Source organism: Leucopleurus acutus (genome assembly GCF_964270905.1).
Source record: "Leucopleurus acutus genome assembly, chromosome: 2".
NCBI classification, from domain to species: Eukaryota; Metazoa; Chordata; class Mammalia; order Artiodactyla; family Delphinidae; genus Leucopleurus; species Leucopleurus acutus.
In genome coordinates this window covers 42,212,736-42,240,625 of record NC_139143.1, presented here as the reverse complement: position 1 = coordinate 42,240,625, position 27,890 = coordinate 42,212,736, and the positions used below count along the sequence as shown (strand labels likewise).

Sequence of the window (27,890 nt, the reverse complement as noted above, 5' to 3'; positions counted from 1 at the left end):
AGCAAGATTCAACTTTTCCTTTCGATGTTTTAGATTACAGACGAACTACTGACAGCAGCAGCAGGAGTTGGAGGGCCTTCGGACTATAATAAGGAAAAGCACATAAATCCTTTGAGCATGCCAGGGAATAACTTGGGATTTGTTTTGATTAATTTAAAGTCTATCTACATATAGCAATGATCATCGCTCTTTATAATTTCAACTTATTTTTTCAAACTTCAACCAAGAGTGATCTTCAAACCCAGGGTGTGGTCCATGAAGGAGGCGGCCAGTGGAGTGAAGCATCTAGCTGTCTTCTTCCTTCCCAGTTGGGTATCCTAGCCCGCTCTTACCAAAAGTCTGAGCCAGGGAAGAGGAGAGTAACTTGAATAGCCAGGTAAACATCTAATGATTTGCCCAGGGAGGACCCAGGTACCAGAACTCAATTTAATTTCTTCTACCCAACCAAGTATTAGAGAAGACCGGAACCAAGGCGTCGAGAGGTTGCCTCCGCTGCCACCTCAGCTTTCTTCAGCCCTTTGACCTGAGCTGGTGCGCAAGAGGCTGGAAGTCTTCGCCAGCCTCCTTCATCTCAGTTTTACCTCTGGTAGCACTCCAGGCTTTCCATTCCAAGTGCTTTGTCCTGGGTAGGAACTACAAGAGAAAAAACAGGTAGCATGTTTGAGCAGTTCTGATTAACTAGCCCTTATTCATCCCGACAGCTTACTTTTTGTTTCTCTGCCATTCAACGGCTCACATTAGGAGGCCGAGTGGAAAGTCAGACCTACTAGTTCTGGCAGACTAGTCGGTGGAGACAGTTTGCTGAGACTAGTGTCTAGGGCTTGGGGAATATGGTTTTTTTTTTTTTTTTTTTGTCTCCCGTGAACAGGAAACTCATGAAGTCTTACTCATTGGATATTCATCAGCGCTTTCTTGAACGGTGGCCTAACTGAAGGCCCTGTGCCGAGTGCTGGACTGAACAACTCTGGTACCTGCCACCTCAGGCACAAAGATGTAGTGTGTGCTGACTGGGGGGCCCACGCTGATGTTTAAAGGGAGTGTATGATCACCTACTGCGAGACAGGACCATGGATGCCTGACCCTTCAGTCTTTTTGTGATTGGTATTTTACTTTCTATGAAGAGGATAAGGTTTCTGCCTTAAGAACTGGCTATGTGCACAGCTGGTTCAGTTGCTGGGACTTTGAGAGCTCTGGGCGGAAAGGCAGGTGAGGGCTCAGGGTTATGAAAACAGCTTTGGGACTCCCCCTGCCTGGGGTCTCCAGGAGCGAGACTATTCTTAGGAGGTGTCTCTGCCCTGAAGGAGCTTTTCTTTGCCACTTGGCCTGAAGGACTTCTTTTTGAAAAAAGAGATTTGGACCCGAGTCAAGTCCCAAACTGCAAAGAAATGGCCAATTAGGCTGCTGGGCCGAGTTCCAGCCAAGGAGGCAGGCTCTGCCTCTCAGTGCTCAGCACAGGCTGGAATGCGATTCTTGGCCCATGGTCCCCTGGTCTGGTGGGATGCAGGAAGCCAGTTCACAGACCATGCCCCTCTCCTGATGGAGAAACCATGAGTCAGCCTATCCCGTTCCCTCTTGCCCTGAGAGCCCAGCACAGACAATCGCAGGGCAAAGCAGGAAGAGGGGAAAAGGAAGCTGTAGAAAAATAAACATTTCCTTGCATTTTACTTGGAACAGAACAGCATTTGTGGCGTGCTAAGATCCACAGCGTCTCTCACGTGCCCCCCTGCTCTGTTTTCCTCCTCTTGTGTAGAAACAGATTCTTTCCTTACCTGATGAGAGTCCAGGGTGCATCCTGTGGAAAAACAGGAGCAAGATATAGAAGGTAAAAGCCAAGCCACCAAAGATCACGCCACAGACCAGGAAACTATAGCTGCCCCGAGCCTGGAATACCTGCCAAAGGGGAAAACACAGAGAAACAGGCCATCAAAACCTCACAGAAAGATGTATTGGAGGAAGCAGCCTTCTCGGGCCTCAGCAGGTTTTTCAGTCAAGTTCTGGCCCAGCATGCTAACAGACAGAAACACTGGTAGGAGGGACATCTTGGCCTTGTTTCAAGGTTATGTTTCTGGAGGTGGCAGAAATCCTGCTCTATGGCAGAGGTTGGACCCAGTGACCCCTGCAGTCCCTTTCAGCTCTGTGTCCTGGAACCTTTGAAAATCTCCGTATATTCCTTAAAACTCCAATCATATTAGCTGTTTCTATACCCCCAAGCCCTGATCAGAACTCTGCAGAGGAGAGAGATATATCTACATATCCTTTTATTATGATATGTGTGTGTGTGTGTATATATATATCCTTTTATTATGAAAATTTAAAACATATACTCAAGTGGCATATGGAATTCCCATGGACCCATCACCAACTTTAGTAATTAGTATGTTTCGTCTGTACCCCTCTGTACCTCTTCTTCCCTGCACTAGATTACACTGAAGCAAATGACATCACGTCATTTCAATGCAGAGGGTAGTGTAAGATGTAGCTCTTCCTCCTGTCCAGCAGGACAAAAGGGAAGGAGAATTGAGTAGTGATTAGAGGGATTTTGGAGACTGAAAGACATAAGTATGGACGTCATCTCTGTTGGTTATTACAGGTGTGACTGAAGGCAAGTTGCTTAATTTCTCTGAGTTTCAGTATCCTCCTTTGTAAAAGGAAGCATAACAATATCTTCATTACTGTCTTCCATAAAAAGTAGGTGGATTTTTTTTTTCCTGATGAACAAATGAAACGTGGGTATGTCTGAAGGGAACTGGGTGAGTTGGGCCCTTGATCAGGGCAGAAGTCAGGCAGGAAAGCTGGGCCCCTTGTAGGGTGGCCAGAGGCGAGGAGAGGTGGGGCAGGAAGTGGTGGATTGAGAGGGATGGAAAGGAACTCCGCCTGCAGCCCAAACCCATCCCAGGCTCTGAGAGCTAAACATTCCCACGGGGCCCTCTGGCCCTGCTCCCAGACATGGCCTGTGTTTGCTTTGGACAATCCCTAGCATCCCTTTACATCTCCAGGTCCCACATTTGGAGGCTCAGCTTCCAAGGGTGGCTCGGAAACGGAAACAGGTGACGGAGACAGAGTGGGGCTCCCACTTGCTGTGTGGGAGGCTCAGGGAAGGGACAGCCTAGGTTCAGACGGGGGCTGGCCACATCTTCTCACCTGCCTGGAGGGGCGCTCCCTGATTACTCCCCCCACCCCGAGTTTCCCCACATACCGAGCCAACCAGCATCTGGAGGGCCATCTCACCAACGCCTGCCCCTGTTACCAGCACTGTGGTCGCACAGCCTAACCAAAAGAGAAGGATCTGGCTTAGTAACAGCAAGTTAAGGAGACAGAAGTCGGCTGGCATAATCCAGGTTGTTTCCGGGAAGCCTCTGGAAAGCAGTACAGCTGCCTAAGAGGACTACTTTGGATCCCTGAGATTTCTCAGACTTTAGCTCTGAACTTTGCTTAGGTCCTACTTGTCATTATATCCCTTCCTTGTTCTGAAACCTTCAATTGCTCACGATTGTCTCCAGCGTAAACTCCAAGTTGCTTAGCCTGGCATTCAGGGCCCTTCCCAATCGGAATGCCACCTACCTTTCCAGAAAGATTTCCTGACCTCCTCTGCCAGGCAGGCTAGTGTCCTCACTGCCCTGGCATCGTGCTGACCAGCCACACCTCTGGTCCATCCGGCAACATGGCACAGACCTTCGGAGCCCAAGCTTCAGAGTCAGACTTGGGTTCCAAGCCTGCTACATCACCTACTAGCATGGGACCTTAGGCAAGTCCTTCCCATTCTCTAGGCCCTGGTTTCCTTCGGTAAAATGGGCATGACAACACCTCTTTCGCAGGGTTGCTGTGTGGATAACTCTGACGCAAGACACACGTGAGCACTCAGCAGAGCGCTGGCCGGTTCTCCGCTTAAACCCTTCAACGCTGCCATCAGGATCAGGTCCAAATGCTTTAATGTGGTTTGCAGGGCCCTCTATAATCTGCCCCCGTTGAGAGCTCAGACTGTCACAGTATCTGCTCACAATCTACCCTCCAGTCAGGAGAAACTCTCTTCCGTTTCCTGACCCTGCACACACTCTCACCGCCAGCTTCTCATACGTGCCTTCACTCCCTCCTGAACATTCCTCCTCTTCCTCTTTGTCTGGAAAACTCCTGTTCATCTTTTAAGTTGAGCTTTCCATCATAATCTTCTCCCCCCAGCCCCCATCCTTGAACCTGGATTAGCTCTTCCTCTGTGCTCCCTCAGCCCCCTGCACTCTACTCTCACGTGCCTCACCCACCTCCCACCTGTTTACCAGGCAGCCTCCCTCTACAGGCTGGAAGCCCATGAGAGAGGATGTGCCTTGAATTTTAGTTCAGTGGCATATACCACTGCTTAATATTAGCACAGTGGCCAACGTACGGTAGACATTTAGTGTTGTTTGAATCAGAGATCGCCATTGTCTCCTCTGTCCTTCAGGTTCCTCACTTACATTTATAGCTGTCTCTGTGCCTTTGCTCTCACCCTGTTCACTGCCCCCCACCCCATCCTTCCCCAGAATGCCTTTCCTTTTTCCTCTGACTTTCCAAACCCTGGGGCAGTTCATGTTCCCTCCCCTCCATGAAGCTATCTCTAGATTCAACACTGGTCAGCAGTACCCACTGTCTATTCCACTCATACGTTCAAAAACCTTTCAGTACCTGCTGTGCATCAGGTACTGTGCTAAACACTGAGGGTACTCAGATGAATAATAAGAGTTAACGTATATACTGAGCACCTGTGAGCCAGTTACGCTGCTAAGTCAAGAGCTTTACATGTGCTCTAGTGCACAAAACAATCCCCACAGGAAGGTATTTGCATCCCAATTTTGCACATAAGAAAACTGAGGCTCAGAAAGGGGAAGGAAATTGACCTGCACAAGGCCACAAAGCCAGAAGGTGTGGAGACAGGACTGACCTTCAGATCTGCTGATGACCTCAAAGCCCATGCTCTTGCCCTTGTCCCTTGCTGGTGCATTCAGGGAGCGTGTTGTCAAGGAGAGGACGCAGATAACATAGGTAGAAAAGCCTTGAGGTGGGACAAACGCGAGAGGCAGGTACAAAGGAGTGGGGCACACCTTCCCAGTGGGGTCAGAGAAGCTTCCCAGAGGGGGTGGAAGGGGAGGGACTTGAACAGGCAGATGAGAAGGTGGGACAGAAGAGGACATTCCAGGCAGAGGGTTCACTTTGTGCCAAAGTGTGGAGATACAGAATGGGTTTTGTGCTATCAGGGAATAGCAAGTAATTCAACATGGCTAGAATGCGGGCTCTGAGGGGAAGCAGGGAGGGAGAAGGCTGGAGAAAGGAAAAGCGCTCCACAGAAGATGTGAAGGCTGTGAGCAGCTTTGTGTTTCCAAGCAATCCCTCTGGAGCCGTGTAGAGGACGGCCCAGTAAGTGTTCCTCACCCTGGCTACACGTTACCATCACCCAGCAGCTCTGGACCAGTTACATCAGACTTCGTGGAGATGAAGCCCAGGCACTGGGCTTTGTTACAAAGGCTCCAGGTGATGTTAATGTGGAACCAGCAGTGAGAACCACTGATGGAGGCAAATCTGAAGGCCAGGAGACAAGCCAAGACCTGCCAAGGCAGGGATGGGAGTGATTAGAAATTACGAAAAGCTGGGCACCCTTAACTAATCCAAACAGGTTAAGTGGTTGAACTAAGGCGGGGATGGTGAGAAAAGAAGAGGACGGATTTGAGTGATCATTTGCAGCAGAACCAACCAACATAACATTCTTCTTCTTATTAAACTCTAACATTTGTGAATCACTTCAACCTCTGTGGGATATACTATGTGACAGGTGATACCAACATTACTTCATTACTTCCTTTACTCGTTTGACGTTTGGGGATTATCCTTTGATTTCAAGGACCCAGGTCTCAGGATCAACTCAGCAGATGAGCGGGATGTAGCTCTCATTGCTCTGACCCTGCCTGGCGCCCCCCGCAACCCCCTACACCAACGGCCCCCACTTCTGCTCTAGAGAAATCACTCATCTTTAGTGCTGGTTTTCCAACACTCTAGGGCACCTCTGATTACTTCTGAGGGTAACGTTAAATGTTCAAAACAATTATTTTTAATTAACTTATTTTAAAAAAAGATCTTTGCTATATGCCCTTGGGAGGCTACGGAAAGGGAAGGAGACTAGTTGAGGGAATCAGAGGTTTCCGACATCAAGGAAACTAGGCACAACCCTCAATCAGGTGTGGAGTCATTGTTCTACTCCTCTGTTTCGAACAAAACCCACAAAAACAACAAAACACAGAGGTCCTTTACTGATAAGTTATAAAACCCCTTTCCTATGCTATAATTTTTCCTGTGCAACTTTGCTTTTCTTTGAACTTGTTATTTCCAGCACATGGGTGTTACACAAGATGCCAGCTGTGGGTCTGTAGACACCGCTACCGGGAAAAAGAAAATGGGAAAGAGATGCTTACTGTTTCTCTGTGGTCTGAAATCACATGATCCGGTATAACGTTGAATGGGGGGGGGGGCACGTGGGCCAGAACAAGCCTGTTGCCCCCAGAGTCAGGAGGGGAGCCTTCACTTCTGTGAGGAGGTGGGGCAGGGACCTTGTAGCTGGAAGACCCCAGGAAGAGGGGCTTGCGGGGAGGAAGCAGCGCCCGGCCCGAGGGAGTGCCTCTTCGCTCTTGGGCGCGCCGGCTCACCTTTGTACTGCAGGATGTCCTCAGTGTAGGCCAGCATGCTGGGAAAGGTGCTGCTGAGGAACAGGCCCAGACTGGCTGTTCCCACGAACAGGAAGACGACGTTGTAGTAGAAAACAAGAAGCACCAGGAACGTCACCACCACGCCGACCTGTCATGGCGGAGACGAAGGCGATGAGAAATTGGGGAAAAGCTGGCTGGTCATGGAGAAAGGAAAACCAGCAGTCCGTCTGCAGACTTGAAAAGTTCCTCTCCAGCCGCAGGGGCAGCGCTGTGTGACCCGTGCGCTCCCCTGTGGAATATGTGGGAACTGCACCTTCCCCAGTTGGTGTCGGCCAAGGAAACCCTGAGACTAGGAGAAAGGGGGGAGGGGAGCCCAGCCAGACATCTCGCAAACAGCCTACCGCGCATGCCTTAGAAACGCTTAGCTCCTACTCCGCTCCGACCTTACAAACAAAGCTTTGAAGCGTCGCCCGGAAAATCTCTAGACTTGGGAAGTTTTAAAAACACCTAACTGTTTTATGTTAGCCTGCATGACAGAAGACTGAGGATGCCAAGGGCGAATTAGCAACTCTGCCAACCAACTCTGCTCCCACTCGGCGTGGCCCCCTCCTCAGTCGGTGGCGCAGCCTGTCAGCCTGCTTCTCACCTCCCTACCAGACCCTCATCCTCACCTCTGCACCGGGACACACACGTTCCCTCTCCCCTGCCCATCTTCTTCCCTAGCCAACTGTAAGCTCCTTAAAGGCAGAGACCTCATCCTATAGAACTCAGCACCCCAGCCGTTCCCCGCAGGGCCCCCCCACCCACGTGTGTACTCTTTAACCAGTAAGTGGTTGTTGAGATCCAGGAGAACATCAAGAGCAGAGTGACCCTTAACTTTAAAATGAGCGGAATCTGGGAAGAAGTTGCAGTGAATTCGAGACATGGCAGCTGCAGCATCTGGGAGCTTGCTTAGGGCTGTTCAGCTGTGGTCCCAACAGGCTGCCCACGAAAAGTACCTGAAAAGCTTAAAACAATTCAGACACCCAGGTTCCCCTCCACACTTCCCCCTGCTCCCCGAATCAGAATCTCTGGGGTAGGGGCCCAGGAATTTGTATATTCCAAAAGCACCTCCAGTGGGTCTCGTGTATGTGGGAATCACTTGCTCTAGGATAGTGTTTTCCCAAACTTGCTTGATGACACGAACCCCCTAGAGTGTTTGTTGAATATAGAGATTGCTAGCCCCCTCCCCTGGACATTCTGATTCACCAAGTCTGAGCTGGACCCAGAAATCTGATTTTCCTTTTTAGAAACCAGCACCCCGGGTGAGTTTATCATCAGTGCCTAACTCATGTGGAGGCTTCAGACTTCCTTTTCTCACCAACCCAGAGTCATGCCCACTGTCTTCTCTCTAAGCAGCTGGCCTCGTGTGCTAGAGAGTCTGGCCACCAGCAGCCCCTGTACCCTCACTCTTCTCCACCTCACGGACCTCAGGAGTCTTTCTGCCTGCATCACGTCACCATCACCCCAGCTCCACAGAACAGGGGCCCTCTTCTTACTAAGCTTAGCCCTTCCTTCGCCTCTGTCCTTTGACCCCGTCCCCTCTCCCCTGGCCTTCTTCATTCACTTACTCTCTGACGTGCTATCCTCACAGGCCTCCGCCTTACAGGCTTCCTGCCTTTCTCCTCTGCCTACAAACACGCTCATACCACCTGACTCCTGTCAAACAAGACTCCCTTCACAGACGTATTTGCAATTCTCACACCTCCACTTCCTTCTTACCCTCAACCTCTTTTTTTTTTTGGCTTCCCCTGTGCGGCTTGCGGGATCCTAGTTCCCAGGCCACCAGGGATCGAACCCACCAGGGACCAAACCCGTGCCCCCTGCAGTAGAATCACGGAGTCCTAACCACTGCACTGCCAGGGGATTCCCACCCTCAACCTCCTGAGCTTGGCTTCTACCCCCTCCCCCCACCTCCCATCTACATTGAACAGAAATTTCTTTCTTGAAAGTCATCAACGAGCACAAGGCCAAATCCAAGGGCCTTTCTTGGGGCTCATGATCTTTGACCTCTGTGGCCTCTACATAGTTCCCAACCTTCTCTCCACTAGAAACTCAATTCAAGGAAGTACCTTCCGACAGTGGATTGGACTTCCTGGAAAGGTGGTGAGTTTCCAGTCACTCGGGGGTGTTTAGACAGACTGTGGACCCTTTGGAAGGGATATTACAGAGGTGATTCAATCCCTGGTCGGAGGTTGGGCTAGACAACCTTACAGGAATCTGTAATCTGGACCTCTTTGTCATAGATGGTGGCATGGACACGCATGAGGGTAAAGTCTTAACCCACTTCTCAGGCCCAGACCTCCTGCCTCCGGAGAAGACCAGTTCCTTGAAGGCCATCCTATATGCCAGTCTGGCTACTTAAGAATCATCTGGGAGGGCTTCCCTGGTGGCGCAGTGGTTGAGAGTCCGCCTGCCGATGCAGGGGACACGGGTTCGTGACCCGATCCGGGAAGATCCCACATGTCGCGGAGCGGCTGGGCCCGTGAGCCATGGCCGCTGAGCCTGCGTGTCCGGAGCCTGTGCTCCGCAACGGGAGAGGCCACAGCAGTGAGAGGCCCACGTACCACAAAAAAAAAAAAAAAAAAGAATCATCTGGGAGAGCTGCAAGATGTAAATTCCCAGGCCCCAGCCCAGAGATGGTGATTCTGAAGGCCAAGGGATCCCTGCCCTCCACTGGCCATAGGGCTCTGACCAGCTGGGCACCAAGGTGAACAAGGGAGGATCAAGGCCAGCACCTGCTTCTCTCTACTCCTTGCAGGCTGTCAGCTGGGATCTGCTCCAGACACAGCACTGATCGTCTCCTACAGCCCCTTTCTTCCATGGGTGCAAAATCAGAGGCTCACAGAGGGCAAAGGACTTTTCCAAGATCGCACGAATAGGCTCCACCCCTTGGATTTCCATCCCTTCCCCACCAGCATCTCTCTCCTCTCCTCCTCTCCTCTCCTCCCTCTACTTCTACATTTCTCACCTGCTGGCAGAGTCCAGTTCCGAACAAATGTCCTGGGGCAGTGCTAGGGCCAGGAGTGAATGGTTCTTCTGGGTCTCCAAAAAGTGAAAGGAGGCCACTTACCACATTGACGAAAACCATGGTAGCTGGCTTCACTCTTGAGGAGATGGGAATGGAGATGAGCCGACCCAGAGTGATGAAGCCCCAGAAGAGGCTGGGGAGGTAACCGGCCACCTTGTGTCCCACAGACAGCGGTTTTTCTACTGCATAGCTGTACACAAAGGCGGAGTATGCCCCCTGTGGGGAGACAGGTCCTGCTGAGCACACCTGCAGCATACCCCCGCAGAGGAGGCCTAGCTGGGGCAGGTGTGGTGTGGGCTGGCAGGGACTGGTTCTCCTGCCAGAGGCTTAGGGGTGGGCTTGGAGCCGAGACCACGCGGCACACACAGGCCTGAGCTGAGAGTGGAACCTGGGCACCACAGCTTACGGATGGTGCCTGCAGGAGCTAGGGGATCCAGGAAGGTGTCTCTGGGTCCCCACGGGAGTCCCGAAGGGTCTGGTCATGCAGGCTCTGCTCCCCCCTTCAACCAGAGCAGAGTTCCACTACATGCTTTATTTATGAGGATTCCACAGGTTTTTTGTTGAAGGAAGGGTGCTACAGCTGAAAAAAAGGTGTGTATAGGCATCTCATTTTACAGATGAGAGGGCAGAGGGAAGTGACTTGCCCAAGGTCACACTGAGAGTTGGAAGTCAACCAGTACCGTCACGAGTACTTTCCACCAGGTCATCTAGGTTTTTAGGGCCTTTTCTTTGGAGAGTCCCTCATATGGCAACCAGTTAATCAATCAGCCATTCAAAACTGTCCTAATCCTTAGAGATTCCTGGAGAAAGGCACTGAACAGAGTAACAGAGGTCACTAGTGGACTGAATAGCTGGGCCCAGACCCCACCTGGAGTTTGTTTACCACGTGGCTTGAGAAGCCCAGGCTTCGAATGTATTCCAGGAAGCAGAGTGCCCTAGAGTTTATATGGCATGACCTCTACCTGGGCGAAGAGGGCACTGCCCCTTTAAAAAATGTGGGGAGCCTACACTCAGTAACAAACCAGAGGCCCCTATCCACAGAGTTCATGAAAATAAAAACAACTGAATGAGACAGGAGACCCCAGTTCCAAGGGGCTGTATTCAATGCTGGAGAGACTCTCCCCTGGGACTTGTGCTTGGTTTAAATTTTTGGGCCCACTGTAGTACAGGTGAGGTCTCTAGGAAACCTTGACGTTCCTCCTTTCTCTTACCATCCCCAGACTTGAGGCTCAGGGGGCGCAAGGGGGTGCCCAATAAGGGACACCGTCTGAGGGCAGGCTCACCGTCAAGCCATCGGTCATGAACAGGACCAGGGCGGCTGTGATGTGGATGGCGAAGAAAGAAGAAGGGACTCCTTTGAAGTTCTTCCTCTGGCAGCAGCGGAACAGGTCCTCGTGCCCTGGATGACATACGAGAAGAGCAGGGACAGGTCTCAGCTCCTGCTCCCTTCCTCTGCGCACCCAGGGACGGTGGCCGGCGGTCAGGAGAGCCCTGGCAGAGGGGAGACCACTTACTGCCTCCCACCTTCTCCAGCTTCCAACTGTCTATTAGGAACAGCCCCTGTCCATCTCACAGTGCTGTTGGAAGCAAGGCTCAGAGAGGTCCGGTAACTTGCCCAGGGTCACACAGGAGGGGTTAGGTAGAATGCAGGCTGGAGCCAGAAGTCTGCCTTCCTCATCCTCTTGGCCAGTTTGTTCCATCTCCTGCCTCCCGAGACCAGCAGTGCCAAGGGTTCTTCCCCAACCATTCTCACCTGTGATCTACATTCTCCCTCTGGGTGGGAGGGCTTACCAGGGAAGCCTCGGTATGGGGCCATGAGCCTGAGAGTTCATTAGAGCCCCCACCTGGGTGAAACTTAGGGGGCAGCGAGGAAGTGTCTTCCTTCTCAGGAGGCTGCGTCTCCAGGGTGAGCTCATCTGCAGACAGGAGTAGGGGCCTCCTCTGAGGGCAGCAGGTCAGCAGCCGCTCTTTGGACAGCAGATACAGCACAGCCATGGGCACCGGGAGCTGGGGGTGGGCAGAGGGTCAGGAGAGCCCTGTTCCCGTGAGGGTCCCCATTTCCCATGCCTGGCCTGCTGCATACACCTCCACGTGGCTGTGTGGCGAATGTCTGCACAGTCCTGGGAGAAGACAGCTCTTTTCCCAGGGTGCCCACCTGGGAAATGCAGCCAGGTGCAATTACACCTGGGCAGGCTTGGTGTAATTGCTGCCCGACTTTAACCACAGTCATTTCCCTGAAAAGACAGGTACTTGTCACATGCAAAGCTTGGACTCACACCGGGCCTCTGCTGGCACAGGAGGTGCTAAACTCCTTTCTAACACCCTTGTCCTGAGCAGGGCTGGAGCAGGGCCCCTCACACTCATTCATGCTGGTAGAGCGTGTGATGCTTTACAAAGAAGTTTGGCTTTTGTTCATCACAGTTCTGTAAAACGTGCTGGGGGAAAATCATTAACCCCATTTTCCAGGTGGGGCAACTGAGGCTTAAAGTTATTACTTAGTCAAAACTGTTACAACTGGAAGAGACCTGAGAGCATTAGTGCCGGTCACACAGCTGACTTGAGGCAGCGCTAGACTGGCGCCCGGGCAACCTGATTCTGACCAGTGCCATCTCCATGTCAGGGGCTGTTCTGGGTGATGTTGTACCTTAGGAAGGTACAGAGGCTATCCTCAGGGAAAACAGAGACAGGGACTCCTTTGGATTGAAAAATGCATGCTGTGAGCAACACACGCGCAGAGCCCAGTGTCACGTTCACTGATATTTATGTTAAGCCGCTTCAGCTTTATGAACTCCCCAGAGTAATGGGAAATGTCTCCTGTTCCTGAGGTTGCCCGGAGAAGCCTTCACCACCTCCCTCAGGTGCCTTGCCTGTGTCTAACCACCTCGCTGCCAGGGAGCTCTTCATCAAGTCTAACCTCTGCCCTTCCTGCTGCAACTTCATCCCAGCTCCTTTTGCTTCAGAAAGAGAGGAAGCCCAGGGAACTGCGGAAGTGTCCCAGGGGCTAACGGGCTCCTCTGGGCTCGCAGGCGAAGCTGGCCTGGTAGACGGACATCAGGGGGCTGCCAGCCCCTGCCTAGTGCTGCCCTGGGGAAGCCTCCCCGTCGCCCGGAGGAAGGCTGGCTCGCATAGACATTTTCCCAAGTCACCTGAATGCCACCCCTGTGCTGACACCTCCCTGTGGGTACCTTGGGTGCCTCCCTCCACTTATAAATAAGTCAGACACACCCCAGCAGCATTAGAGCCATAAATCTGGTCTGAATGGACAGGACAGCCCCTGCCCTCAGGAGTCCTGGGTCTGATGAGGGAGGTGAAGCCCTCCCTCCAGTCTGATGGGAGAAACAGGAAACCCACACGAAGAGGCCTGTGGTAGCAGAATGCCTGGGGGAAGGCCAAGGGGAAACAGCTGTAAAAGAGGTGTGCTCACGCAGGTTGGGCTCTCCAGGGAGGTGGGTGGCAGGAAGGACTTCACAGAGGATGGGCTGACGTTGCTGGCAGGAACACACCGGATCTTTATAAGAAGCCCATTCGGGGAAGGTGGGCTCTACCTTAAAAGTCAGAGAATGCCAGGTGGGCTGGCCTGTGTGAATGTGTTTGCCCACATGCATGCACAGCCCATTCTCTTCTGGGGTGGGCTGTTTATCTTCAGACACAAACCAATGGAAAAAGTCCGGAAATCCTGCAGCAAACAAAGTGCCTCCACTCTGCACCCCATGGGGCAAGAGAAGGCAGACCTCACGCTTAAGCTGCCTGCACCTTCCGGCTTCCTGGTCCCAGAGTCTCAGCCTTGATATTGTACAGACAGTGCTCTTTGCCTTCGTAGGTCCCCTGTGGAGGGCACAGGCCCAAAGCCGCATTGTTTCCAAAACAATGATGGGCATGGGCAGAAAGGAAAAGGAGCAGAGGGAGAGGGGTATGTCTTTCAGAGCCCCCAGTGAAGAATCTCGTACAGGGAAAGTTACAAAAGAGAAGGGAAAATGAGCAGTGACTATAGGGCAGCTGTTCGGGGCTTGTGCTGGGGGTCAGGGCTCCAGCCTGGCCAAGCCTCTTACTAGCCCCTCATCAGGCCCTCAAGCCAGTGATGGTGGGACACCCCTGCCCTGCTGTTTAAGTGGGACTGGGTGCCCTCAACGGCCTCTTTCGATGCTACGTGTAGAGCATCACTCTGAGGCCCAGCCTGCCTGCCTCAGGGAGGGCTAGGTAACAAGTCTGCCAAGAGCAAAGACAGACTCCAAGTTGGGGTGACAAACCATGCGACACCTCCATCCCGTAGCCAGGTGGATGGCCACCTGGAATACACCTCACCCCAGTGCGCACTGCTGGTGTTCACGGCCATTCTTCCCAAGCTGGGGAGGAGCTGGCGGGGAGCATGTCCCACCTCTCCCTCTGGCCCCAGCCTGGGCTAACTTGGGCCGCAGGGCACCAGAGGAGGTTTCCAGCCAGAGACCAGAGTCAGTCCTGACTTAGCAGGGGAGGATGAGAGCTGGGGTGCAGAGGGCCTTGGTATCTGACCCAGACACAGTGACGTGGTCTCCCTGTCCTGCTCCCACCAGGGCAGCCTTGGCAGGCAGGGTCCCTTGGAGGTCGTCTTGTCTATCCTCCAGCCTCCACGGGGGCCCACCTCACAGCAGGCACAGGAGAATCCCACCAGTGATTGAGGACCCTGGAGAAGAGCCTGGTATGTCCTGCAGTGCTCTGTCCCAGGGTCTACATCATCTGGCCTTGGACGAAAAGAGCTGGTTCCCCAGGGAACCTCTGATGACTTGGAAGTTGACCCTGGTCTCATTGCACTAAACCTGCTCGCTGTTTCATCTCCCTTGAGAATCGCAATCCCAGGATGTCACAACTGAAGGACCTTAGAGGTGATCTCCTGCAACCCCCTGTGTTCAGATGAATCCCCGGGGGTCAGTCCTCCCCTCTTCTTGCCTTCCTGAAGGCATATCTCAGCCCTAGTACGTTTCTCAGAAACAGAAGAATCTGTACTGGGAGCTGGTATGGACTGGTATGGGTGACTGTCCACTAGTCCCCACCCAGCCCTGCCCCAGTGGCACTCACATTGATCAGGGCCATGATCCAGAAGGCGTAGGACACGCGGGCCCCTGCCCCGTCCTGTGGGGTCAGCGTCTGGTTGGACCAAGGCTGGGTCCCAGTATGGTGGTGGGCCAGGACCCTGGAGGCATGGAGCAGGTGGCTGCCGGAGGTGGCGTTGGCTGTTCTATTGGTAGGCAAGCAGTTGGCCTCAGACAGAAAGGGGTCAGCGATAAGGGGGCTCAGCAGTGCACCAAAGCCCACAAAGAAATGGAGAACCTGGGAAGGGAAGAGAATCGGGGTGGGTGGAGGCATGGCTCAGGCTTTGCCTGCCCCCCACCTTGTGTCCCATCTGGGGAGCCCCTGTCTGGGAGCAGTAGGGTGGGAGGCAAGAGAGGTGAGGAGTGAAGCTCCTGTCACCACCTTCCTGCCTGGGATAACTTGGTGACAGTGGCCAACCCCTCCCTCTCTCTTCTTTCCCAAAGCTTAACCACCAGCTGGGGGCTGTTCCCAAGTTAGCATCCACCAGTTAACACCCCAAAGGGAAGGGGGCTTAATAAAGGGAAGGGCTGGACTGGAATCCTGGGTAACTGGGAGAAGGAAGGAAGAAGAAACACAGGGAGAGGAGGAGATGAGAGAAAACACCAAGTCCTTCCATCACGCCCTTTCCAACTTACAAAGAACCTTTTCTCATTAGCACTTAGATTCCTCTGACCACCTGCAGGCCAGGATCATCACTCCATTTTAGAGATGAAGAGACCTCAGTCCAGAGATAACGGCCCAGTATGGTCCAGCTGGAAGCGGTCACACTGAACTCGACCCTGCTACTCTCTCTGGGTCACCGTCCTGGTCTCGGGGAGGAGATGCCTGGCCCGAGGGAGAGGGCTGAGGGAGCTCCCCTGTGCCCTGCCCGCCCCCAGCCCCACGCCTGCTGGGGGCTCACCTGGAGGAAGACCGCCGAGTCCTTCTGGTAGATCCTCACCAGCTGCATGTTGGCCACGGTGTCGATGCAGCCCATGGCCAGGCCCGCCAGCGCCATGACTGAGGCCAGCACCTTCACGTCTCGGCAGAAGGGGATGGCGGCGAACACCAGGGAGATGGCCAGAGAAGAGGTGAAGAGGGCCCATAACGACTGGGCCAGGCTGCAGTAGCGGAGGGTGTGGTCAGTGGAGGGGGGCCAGAGCCCTTCGAAGGAAGACCCCCCCCACCCCATCCTCCACTCACTGGGTGGCCCCCGGGGAAGCCGAGACGCTTCCCCCCGCCTCTGGTCCAAGGGCAAAGGGAGCTGTGGCAGAAGCTCTGTCACTTGTTAGCTACGGGTCGTGGGCAAGATGTCTTGAGTCTGCCCAGATAACAATCCCTACCACACGGGGTGCCTGTGAGAACTGTGTAATGGACACTTCACAAAGCCTAACTGCTAATTTTGGACTCAGAAGTGAATTTGTATCATTTACTTAAACTTTAGATTGTTTGCTTATAAACAATTATATGCAAAGCTATATCCATCTCTCTCACGGAAGGTGTGAGGGGAATGGCTTTGAGCGCCTCCAGGGAGCCGTGCCACATGCGTGAGCCTGGAGGGGGGCCGGGGAGAGCTGCTGAGCCGGGCTGCACTGCCCTCCCCACACAGGAATGGAACACGCCAAGGCCCTCCGCAGGCACCAGGCCTGAGCTGCCTGAACCAAAGCCCACAGCCGAGGTATTTGGGGAAACTGGTGACCCCTCTATGGGCAGAGCTGTTGGACTCTGTGCCTGGCAAGTGTCCAGAAGGGAGGCCCCACTGAGAGGTGTCTGAGTGGTGACCTTCCTCAGAGGAGCCCACAGCAGCAGGCTGAGGGAATGAATGGATGAGTGAACACATGGGTGGAGGCCTAAGGCTCTGTCCGGTCTCTCGGGTCCACTCCGCCCAGTAAGCAGACTCTCGGAGAAAGGAAGGAAGCCTCGTATTTTCCGGGGCCAGTCTGAAAGGCTAACGTGGGGGGAAGGAGAGTGGGCAGCAGGCAGCTTCTGGAAGGGAGAGGTTGTAGAGGAAAGTGTCTCAGATTATGACAAGGTAGACAGCCCCAGGTGCCTCCGTCTGGCTGCCGGACCTGGAGCTGTGGAGGTGGGAGTGTTGGTATTTCTGTGACAAGAAGACCTGAGTTTCCAGCTCACCGAGGAAAAGGGAGAGGCCCCAAGAGACCCCCCAGTCTGTCTTTTCCCAGAGGTTCTTGCCTCTGACCCTGTTGGCTCTCAGCTTTTCATCTCGCCCCATCTTTGATGAAATCCTTTATGAGAAGGGCTCTGCTGGTAGCAGCAGTTCTTTATTTTCTCATTTTCTTGTTTCCAGGCTGATCTGCTGATTGGAGATTACCAATCATGACCCCTGTCTGTTCCCAGCTCAGAGCTGTGTGTGAGGGGGCAGGGGAGACTCACTTCACCCCGGCCACTGGAAGGAGAACAAGAGGCTCGTGTTGTGGAGAGGGCTGTTCAGGTCCCTCCCAGCACCCCCTTCCAGCTCCCCAAGCGTCCCTGCTCTGCTGGCCTCCAGCACCGACAGCCTGGACTGCTCACCGAGCTTCATGGCGCTTCTGCTTCCTGCTACCTGGTGGCCTGTCTCATTGGTGCTGGCACAGAGGTGATGCCCACACCTCTGCAGGCTGATACAATCGACAGGCCTCTCAGAATAGCTCTCTCTTTCCCCTTCCTTTCCCTGCACAAGATCGACTAGGCAGCCTCCTGGGTGGCCTGACTTCAGGGATAGCAAGAGGGTCCCCATCTCCCTCAAGTGTTCCCCCCACTGAGCTGCTACATGGGCCTGACACTGCCACAACCTCACTCACCACTTGGCGGTAAAGCACCGACACCCCAGGTACAAAAATGCTCTCTTGAAGAATTAATACATTATCATTATTGCCCTGAAAAACCTGGATGACAGTGGTTAACCAGTCCTGTAGCACAGTCCTGAGGGCACGGGACCTGGGGTCAGTGAACTGAGATAGGCAAGAGCTGTGGGAAGGTGTGGGAAAAGAAAGGAGAACTAATATTACAGGGTACACGAAAACAACGAACACTTGTTTACAGGGTCCAAGACATTTGGTGTACGTGACAACGCTGTGAGGTAGACCTTGCAATTGTGCCTCGTGTGACCCACGAGTAAACTGAGGCTGAGAAGGGCTAAGAAAATAGCAGACAGATCCTTGACCCAAACCCAGGGCTTCTGACTTGCTGTTCCCTATGCCATGCTGCTTTCCCATGGAGGAGTGTGCACGTACGTGTGTGTGTAAAAAGGCTGATGGTGGGCCACGGACCCAGCCAAGCTGGGGAGGGGAGCAGCCAGGGAGCACGAGGCCAGATTCTTCAGAGCCTTGGTCTTAGGAAGCAATGGCAAACAGCTGTAGCCACTAGAACATGAGCCCCCCCAGTGGATCAGGAAGAGATCAGGAAGCCGGCCCAGACAGGGAAGAGAGCGAGTAATGCTGAGTGGGGACCCAGTTTCTGACTCCCAATCCAGGAAAAGGCCAGCGCGGTGTCGTGGAACGTCCCTCCCCTGGCCCTGGGTTCTGACGTTAATTCAGGCCAATGAGAGGAAGGGCCCCAATCCCCCAAGACAGTCTAGGGAACCCTTCCTCAGGAAGCCTGAGAAACGTCCAGGTTACTTTTTTTTTTTTTCATCTTTATTGGAGTATAATTGCTTTACAATGGTGTGTTAGTTATTATTAACGGCTCCACACGGAAGGTGCAAACGGGCAAGGGAGAGCAGGGAGCCAGGTGCCTGCCCCACCAGCAGGCTGTGTGACCTTGAGCACACTGCGGACCTGTCAGCCCCGGTGCTCTGCCTTACCCAGAGGGCACACGTGATCACCTTGTCCTGCCATGGGTGCCTGCTCTGGCCTTCCTGGTTCTGTGATAATAGGAGGGGCTGCTAGGCTCCAAAGCAGGGGAAGGGCTTGAGCAAAACAGTAAGATGTCAGCCAGCTGTCCAGCCCTCTGCTGCCCAGGGGTGGGGAAGAATGCCGCTGAGGGCCAGCCCCGTGCCACCAGGGTGAGCGACCCCAGGGCGGCACTCACATGCTCCTCACATTTTTACCTCAAGGGATTCCCCCTGTCCACCCTGGATAATCTCCTTCCCTGAAGAACCAGGGAAAGGGGCAGAATGCAGAACCAGGAGGGGTCAGAGGCATCCCCAGCTCCCCTCCACCCCAAAAGGGTCCGGCAGTCTCCCAAGAGAGGAGCGGGGCCCGGGACAGGAACCAGGGGACAGGACACCCCCTGGGAGTGAGGGCAGGCTGGAGACTGCAGCGCAAGCCAGGGCGAGAGGGAAGGGGTGACAGACTGAGGGAGGGGCAGGCGGAAAGGTCCCCCTCTAACTGGGTCCCCCCACACTGACACCCCAGCTTGTTTGACACCCTTTGTTAAGGCTGGGGGGACCCAGAAGGAGGAGCAAGGAAGCCTGTCTTTGGGGGGATCCCTGTTAGACTCAGATCAGGGGAGCACCCTTGCACGACGACGTTCCCTGGCTCAATGGGTGCTGGACCCACAGGGAGTGCTCCTTACACACTGGTTAAACTTGCAGTTCCAGTGTCTGCCTGGAACACCTCTCCCCACGTTCTTTGCTTGCATGGCTCTCTCCTGTCATTCAGGTGTCAGCTCAGAGAGGCCTTCCCTGACCACTGAGCTAAAGTAACCCCCAACTCTGTAACTCTCCATCCTTACCCCGCCTTATTTCCTTCATTTCACTAAAATGATCCTTCAGAATGTAGGCTCCATTAGAGTAGGGACCTGTGTCATATTCACCCCCAAAACAGGGTCTGGCTCAAGAGATAATTGTTAAATGAGTGAATTAAAGGGTGGGATGAGTTTTGAGATTTTTTTAATTAAAAAAAAATGAAATAGAATTTATATACCATAAAATTAATCTATTCAAAGTGTACAACTCAATGGTTTTTTTTTTTAGTATATTCAGAGTTATGAACTCATCACCACAATCTAAATTTAGAGCATTTACATCACCCCCAAAAGAAATCCCTTCCCCATTAGCAGTCACTCCCCATTCCTCTCTGCACCCCACCCTCAGCCCTAGGAAACTACTCATCTACTTTCTACCTCTATAGATTTTCCTACTCTGACCTTTCACATAAATGACACCATAACAGTATGTGGTCTTTTGTGAATGGCTTCTTTCACTTAGCATAACATTGTCAAGGTTTACCCATGTTATAGCATGAGTCAGTACTTCATTCGTTTTTATGGCTGAATAATATTCCATTGTGTGGAGAGACCACATTTTGTTTGTCCATCCATCCGTTGATGAACATTTGGTTTGTTTCCACTTTTTGGCTATTATGAATAATGCTGCTATGAACATTTATGTATAAGGTTTTTTTGTTTGTTTTTTGTTTTTGCGGTACGCAGGCCTCTCCCGTTGTGGAGCACAGGCTCCGGACACGCAGGCTCAGCGGCCATGGCTCACGGGTCCAGCCGCTCCGCGGCATGTGGGATCTTCCCAGACCGGGGCACGAACCCGTGTCCCCTGCATCAGCAGGCGGACTCTCAACCACTGCGCCACCAGGGAAGCCCCTGTATAAGTTTTTGTGTGGACATGTTTTCAGTTCTTTGAGGAATATACCTAGGAGTGAAATTGCTGGGTCAGATGCTACCTCCCATGAAGAGATGGATTTTTAAGCAAGAACCATGTCTGGTGTTAGACCCCTAGGAGACCTTCAGCCCACGTTTGCTACATGCTGAAAGGTGGACAAGCTGCTGGAGGGAGAGGCAGATGCTTTCTAGATGGGAGACTAACCAGGGTCTGGCTCAGAGAAGGGAACTGGCTTTTGTATTGTGATCCCAGAACCACAGGGGGCCAGCATCCTGGGGAAGTAGGTCAGATAGTGGCCTGGGGAACACTGCATGGAGATTGGGTTTCATGCAGTGGGCAGGAGAGAGTCAGAGGTGGGCATTGGGAAGGCAGGGCTGCAGGAAATTGAGAAAAAAAGAAAGGTAGAGAAAGACACAGTTAATATAGCAAAGAGAATAACTCAAGCCTTCCTTTAAGAGCATGTGTGCAGAGGAGAGGCCCAGGTGAGGCTGGGAATAGGCTGGGGAAACTCTGAAAGCCATTTATCTGCCCTGATGCCTTTGAGATAAAGGGGTCTCCCAACCTGCCCAGGGTGGTTAAACAGGTCCCCATGAAACCAGGAACAAAACCCTAACCTTTTGTCTAAATACCCCTCCTCTTTCCTATCTGACAAAGCACATATCTATACACGCTGCCAACCAGGTGGCTTTGGGTTTGTCTCTTCTCTGAAAGGTTTCCTGCTGTCGATAAGCAAGGTTTTTCTAAGGAAGGTCTAGTCCACGTTTTTCTGGCCCTAATTGCACCCTGCTCCCTCTTGGCCTGCATGTGATGGCCTCCTTCAAGATCTCTGTCAATGTCAGAAGAGAGAGAGAGAGCTGGTCCCATCCTGAGTGGAGGGCTCCTGCCCTCCTCTGCGCCCACGCTAACATCAAGGCTCTCTACACCCAGTCCCTCTAATGCATGTCCCTTTGGAGGCATCCAGAAACTCTGCTCAGCCCTGGAACTCAGTCTGGGCCAAGGAGTAGGCAGGACTTGAGCAGGAACCCTAGAGAAAGAGTGCTCCCCTGACTCTCCTCTGCCTGGTGTGTGTCATCCTGCAATTCTCCCCACTCCCGCGCAACAGCTGGCCCTCCCGTCCCAATTTGTTAAACCAACCCTCCTCCCGCAGTACCAGACTAGCTGCACCAGCAGTAATCACGGAAGCTGAAAGCACCAGCAGTGGTATTAGCATTTTAACTTGTGGTGAAGCCCCGAGGAATCAAGCTTTAGAGGCTGGTTCCAGGGCTGGTGGAGGTTCTGTTTGCTTTGGGGGATGGAGGATTGCGATAAGCTGTCCAGCCCTAGCTGGGTGACGACTCCTGTCTACACACAGGCCACCCCTGTGATGTCCCTCTATTTCCACTGAAGTCTACTTTGCTCTTAACCAAGGGAAGAGGTTCTTTAAGACATTTTGTCTTTCGGTGGCAGGACTGAGGTTCAGAATTGAAACCTGAACCACTGATGGGACTACTCCCCCTACTCCACCCTACCCCCACCCCTCAGATCCCAGCCGGAAGCCCCAGAGGCCCATAGTTTCCTTCCCAGGAGTGTCAGCTCAGGAATACTCAGCCCATGAGTACACACAGGGATACTCATGCCATGCCTTTGCCTGGTGAGTATGGGTTATAACTTGTACACTTCAGAGCTGAAGCTGACTACTATGAAAAAGCAAGAGGGATTTCCAAAGTATCTTGTTCTAGACACAAATGTGCGGGTTCATATCCTCACTAGCTTTATAGCTGTGTGACCTGGGGCAAGTTTCTCAACCTCCTTGTGCTTCAGCTTCCCTATGCACAAAATGGAGACAATAGCACTACTCTGCAGGGTTGCTGTGAAGGTTAAATGAATTGATACAAGTGAGGTACTAAGTAAGAGCAGTGCCTGGCAGCGCCTAAACACTCAATAAAGCTAGTTATTATTGCTACCGTGATCATTCTTTTCTGTGAGCCAGTTTCCTGAGGCAAGACCCTTTCCACTGCCTGTTCAGAGCCCCTCGTTGAGTAAGGAGCCCTGAGGGAGGCACAAAGCAAGTAAGGAAGAGCTGGTCCAGCTTGCTGTGTTCACAAAGCCTGGCGTGCCAACCTGCCATTTAGAATGATCCTCATTCCCTTTCCTGTTCTTTGCACTACACAGGCTCCTAAAAAGTTCCAGGTAAGGGAGCTTTTGTAAGTCAAAATACTTGAAAACAAAACCAGAAAAATACCCTGACTGATTTCTAATTAAACCTCTAGGCAGAATTAGAAAGGATCTGGAGCTTTTCCTTAAGATTTTCGGAGTCCCCTATGCATGCAATCCTGTACAAAACCCACAGAAACACTATTGTACAAGGAGACTTGCTTCTCAAGAGGACACTTGGGTTTCCACGAGGATTTTGGTAGTGGGGATAATCACTCCCTAAATGATGCTTTGTCAGTTGGGTGGCTTAATGTGGGGTCTATATGTATAGACACCTATGCTCCTCTCCATCAGCTCCAGAAGTGAGGTGGAGGGGGAAACCCACCTCACAGATACCTCTAGCAGTGAGCCAAAGGGCAGAGCCCTTGGTGCAGAATGGCTCCCTAGAGGCTTCATCTGTGGTTTTGTTCCCAGGCGTCTGCTCGCTTGAGTCCATGCAGTCCAGGAAACCACCCAGCCAGAAGCCAGGACTAGGGAAACCTCCAGCAGCCTCTGACTTGCAAGTCATCTAGCCCCTGCTTTGGGTCTGCTCTCCCAGTTGCACTAGGAGAGTGAATCCTACTGCCTTTCCAAAGGGCTCCGTGGAGGTGGCCCTGTCGAATTTGAGCCGGGAGACTGAGGCTCTGCAACGGTATCCAAAGGGGCATCTCTGGGGGCCATGCCAGGCAGAGGCCAGGGAGGAGTAACATGGGGTGGGGGAAAGCGGAGGGGGATCCTGGCACCAGAGCTGGAGTGTCACCTCACTAAGCTATGGGTGAGTCACCCTGTGCCTCCCCTACGTGAACCCAAGTGCTAAGGTCCTGTTTGTCTCAGAGGCAGAAGGGTGCCACCTCCAGGGGTCCATGCAGGAACCCTGGCTCCCTCAGGAGCAGGACCACACAGGACCCACCTGCCCCGTGGCCGCCCAGGGGAAGGGACACCCTGTGTCAGCTGATTTGGAGCTGAGGATCTGAGTGGAGCACACCCCAGGGCACTCTGTCCAGCCGCAGCCAGCTCTGGCACTGGGCACGGCCCCTGAGGTGACACTCCCTCTCCTTCCACCTCACTTCCAATTCCGTCGCCCACCCCCGGCAGCAGGGGCTGCAGACAAACCTCAGGTCTGCCGTGCAAGAGGGCGACCCTCCCACCTCTGCAAGCTGCCTCACCCCTCTCCCTCGGGGTGTGGGCGGGAGAAGAGGGGTGAGAGCTGAGTCTATGCCCTCACAGGGGCGAGCGAAGGCGAATAAACAATCCAGAAGTCACCTTCAGTCTCCAGAGAGAGTTTTGCGGGGAGAGCTGGGGTGGGGGAGGGAGGCAGCCCTCCAGCTAAGGCTGCGCATGGCTAGCGTAGCGGGGAGGGGTGGTCGCTGCCTTCCAGAAGGCAGGGACAACCGGCGGCCCGAGCCCCGCGGGGGCAGAGACGAGCGTGGCGGGAAGGGTCGGAAGGGTCGGGGGGCTGCGGCCCTCGGGCGCGCGGACCGGGCACTCACGTCCTCTTGAAGACGCCCCCGAGGGCGCTGCCCAGCAGGAGGCAGAGCTGCTGCGAGAAGAAGACCCAGGAGATCTGGGGCAGCGAGCTGTGCGTCTGGCAGCGCAGGTCCAGCAGCGTGGGCCCCAGGAAGGCGATGCACAGGCCGAAGCTGAAGAAGACGCTCCAGTAGGTGAGCGTGGGCTGCAGGTTGCGGCGGAGCAGCCCTGACACGCGGACGTCGCAGCCCATGGTCCCGGCTGGCGGCTGCCGGTCAGGGCGCGCGCGGTGCCGAGTGCCGCTTCGCCCGCGGGCGAGCCAGCAGGGCTGGGGAGGCCAGGGCCGGGGGAGGGGCGGGAGGGGCGGGGAGGGGCCGCCCGGCGAGGGGCCCCGCCCTCGGGCCCAGGGAGCACCGGGGGCGCCTGGGCCGCCCGTGGGCACCGCGTCCGGGCCAGCGCCTTCCTCGTGCGGTGCCAGGCGCCGGCCTCCCCTCCTTCCTGAACTCACGTTTCCACCCTCCCCCGGCCTCGGGAGACCAACCGGGAGCCGCTCTTCACCGCCACCCCCGCTCCCACCCAGCTCCGCGTCTCTCCAGCCTTTTTATCCAGCCCCCCAGGGTTGGAGGGCCTGGACGCCCATTTTAGAGCTGGGCAAACTGAGAGCCTGAGACGTCCTGTAAGTACACCGAGAGGCTTGGGAGCAGGATCTTCCAGCGCTTCTCCTTCGGGGCAGCTGCAAACCCTCCCCAGACACCGATCTGGCCTGTGGTTTGGCGGTAAAGGAAACACCGAGCCCTCCCTCCTTAAACCTAGGGGCTTCACTGATGGACTTTAGGTCTGACAGCATCCCATCTTACCCTGGAATAGAAGGCAAAATTTCATACATACGTTTTTTCTTGGTAGAGTATTCATGGCTTTCACCAGAAAGGTAATCACTCTCAGCTCCACAGAAGGGCCTGAGAGCCGGTCTTCACCTGCCGCATCACATTGGCGCCCTGTACAGGTGCGGGATGGAGGAAGATGTAGACGTTCTTCCAGACTCCATCTCTCTCCCTTCTTCCTAGTTGGGGGAGGGGTGAGGAGAGGGCGGGAAGAGCAGGGCAGTGACTTGAAGGAATTCTGAAATAACCCTCTAGGAAAAGAAAAAAAAAAGAGTTCTGAAGAAAATTGCTTTTTTTTGTTTGTTTTTGGTTTTTTTTTGTTTGTTTTTTTGTTGCTGGAAAAAGCTGGATGGAGGGTGGAGTGGGAGGGTGTTATATTCCAGACTGGGAGTCCTTCCAGGATCCTGCAGCTGACACAGGCTGTTACTCCCCCCAAATGGCCACGGGGCTGTTGGGTCCCGTGTAGTCCTGCTCATGAGGCTGCCAGACACCTTTCCTGTGCTGACACCTGGAAGCAGAGCAGAAAGGTCCTTCAGGGTCACTCTGCCCAAGTGTCCTAGTAGTAGCAGGAGCCATGACATCATGACCACTTGCCCACCAAGGGGACCAGGGCTGAAAGGGCTGAGGAGATAGGTAGGTGGGTGTCCCCATGACAGCTTGGCATGTGGTGGGGCAACCAGCTTCTCTTGCAGGTACCCTCCCCCCTCACAGTGGAACCCTAGCATCTGCTCCATTCCCCTAGGTTGTGAACACCAGGGAGGAGAGCCCCAGTGTCCCTCTGGCTCAGTTGGTCTATAGGTGACAACAGTTACTTATTCAGTGGTGATAATGATGGGCCTGCACAGTACTTGCAATTAAGTAAAAAGTTATCCTCTGGGGGGAAAAAGCAAAACTAAGTAATAACTGCAAATGTTTGAGTCCTCTCTGCCACTCAAAGAATTCCAGAACCATAGAAGCTTCAGAGTTGGAAGGAGCCGTCTCCAGTTCAGTCCCATATCCCCACCCCATCATTGCTGATAAATGCTTGTCAGTATTGTTCTTGACTGACACCTCTTACTGATGGAGACCTTACTTATCATTTCCTGGAGGGCTGCCTCCAATGTGGTTCAGCTCTGGTTGTAGGAAAGGTTTTATGTGGAACTGAAATGCTTCTCCCTGTGGCTCCCCACTGCCACCCACAGGACAAGACTATTGCTTTGTGCGTGTTAGCCCTTCACACACACAGTGATCTCACCCACCACCACTCCCCCCTGCCACACTTGGCTTTTCCAGCCCAAATTCCTGAAATTCTTTCATAATTTTCTTGGATGGTGCTTCCCAGTTACCTCACCCTACTGGTTCAGATCCTCGGGCCCCAGTGGCAGTAACTCAGGTCAGTGAGGAAGCCTACCATGTCTGAAATGCTAAAAGCATTCTATAACTTGATCTGGGTGGTGGTTACACAGCTGTAAACATGTAAATATTCATTGGGCTGTATGCTTATGATTTGTGCCTTTCACTGTATGTGAGTTATACTTCAATAAAATAGTAAAAAGTAAAAATAAGTAAACAAAAACAAAGTGAGACACCCCCCTGTGAATGCAGCACCCAGTCACCTTATAGTGAAAGGCCTTCCCTCCCTCCCTCCCTCCCTCCCTCCCTCCCTTCCTCCCTCCCTTCCTTCCTCCCTCCCTCCCTCCCTCCCTCCCTTCCTTCCTTCCTTCCTTCCTTCCTTCCTTCCTTCCTTCCTTCCTTCCTTCCTTCCTTCCTTCCTTCCTTTGGTGGTGTGGGGCCCTTGATCGGAGAAAAACAGATAAGGAAACAAGCAATAAGGTACATTTTGTAATAGGCATGCTTTGAGAGCCTGGAGCGGGGGTGGGCAGTGTCTAATTATGCCTGGGAAGGCTTCATGGAAGAGGTGATTACTGAATCAGGAAAGGCAAGTATGTGAAAAGGTTTTGCTTATGTGCTCTTTCTTCTCTTTCTCTATCTCCTCTGTTTTCCAGAATCACATTGTCCACCTCCTCCAGGAAGCTTTCTCAGCAAAATTCTATCCAGCCCCCAAATTCCAGCAAGCCCCCTCCACTCCTTTCACCCTCCAGTCTTCATAGTGTCAGCTATTACATTTAACCAAGTGTTACCTTCCTGTTCCTGCCACCCTGCCTCTCCTGCAGCCAATTAAACTGTGGGTTCTTCCTTAAGAAAGGGCTGGGACTATATTTACCTATATTTCTAACTCCCTTCCTTTACCCTGTGCCTCACAGAACACCTTGCAGATAGCAAGTCCTGGATAAGTAGCTGGGAACTGAATTATTTATATAACACCTTTGCAATTATTTTTGATTTTCATTTACATACCATATCTCCCAGTAATAACAAGTTTCCCAAGGGCAGGGTCTATCCTATATTGCCTTTGTGCTGTGTATTCAAACGTCTAGCCCTAGCTGGGCACCCTTTGGTCATTCTTAAATTTGAAAGAAATTGGGTAGTCCCTTAGCCATTCTCTGATTTACCTCCTTCTAAATTGGAAGGAAATTACCCTTCCCTCTCACAAGCTCTGGAAAGCAGTTTGAGACCCCAAAATATGGAAGACTGAATAGACTGGCAGAAAGAATCTGAAGGAGTGAAGTGTTCTCAAGCTCTTTCCTGAAATCTGTTCTTTTGCTTCAAGCATCATCTCCTCCAGGAAGCTTTCCCTGACCTTCCTAGAGTCCCTCCTTGGGGCTCCCAACATAAATCATTGCTAATTACCTGTTTACTGCTGCTTTTTCAAGGCAGGGGCCATGGGGTTTGTTCTTCACTGGGTGTGGGGATTGACTCCTTGGTGAGAGATGTTTGCACTACACTGACTCCTGCTAACACCTGGAAGTTTACAAGCAATAAATCAACGGCATGTCTTGGACTATGGATAGGTGATCGACATCCTGGAAATACTCAAGGAGAAAGCAAACAAGATAATGTAACACAAAGTGAAATAAGAACCAGGTACCCTCACCGTGATTCTTTTACGTGCAACATGGCTGCCCAGGTTCCTGAGTGTAGAAATGCACATG

The 27,890-nt window shown here is 53.0% G+C and overlaps 1 protein-coding gene across 1 annotated transcript; it reads right to left on the bottom strand.

Annotated features, from left to right (window-relative positions):
* Positions 1–317: 317 nt before the first annotated feature.
* On the bottom strand, positions 318–24,230 carry MFSD4A (major facilitator superfamily domain containing 4A; the record flags this gene model as incomplete). Its single annotated transcript, XM_082833762.1, has 11 exons — positions 318–339; positions 582–633; positions 1,770–1,890; positions 3,197–3,267; positions 6,666–6,813; positions 9,778–9,951; positions 11,019–11,134; positions 11,580–11,742; positions 14,788–15,039; positions 15,704–15,902; positions 24,001–24,230. 11 exons carry the CDS (start codon positions 24,228–24,230, stop codon positions 318–320), a joined length of 1,548 nt encoding a protein of 515 aa, XP_082689888.1.
* Between the last annotated feature and the right edge of the window lie 3,660 nt (positions 24,231–27,890).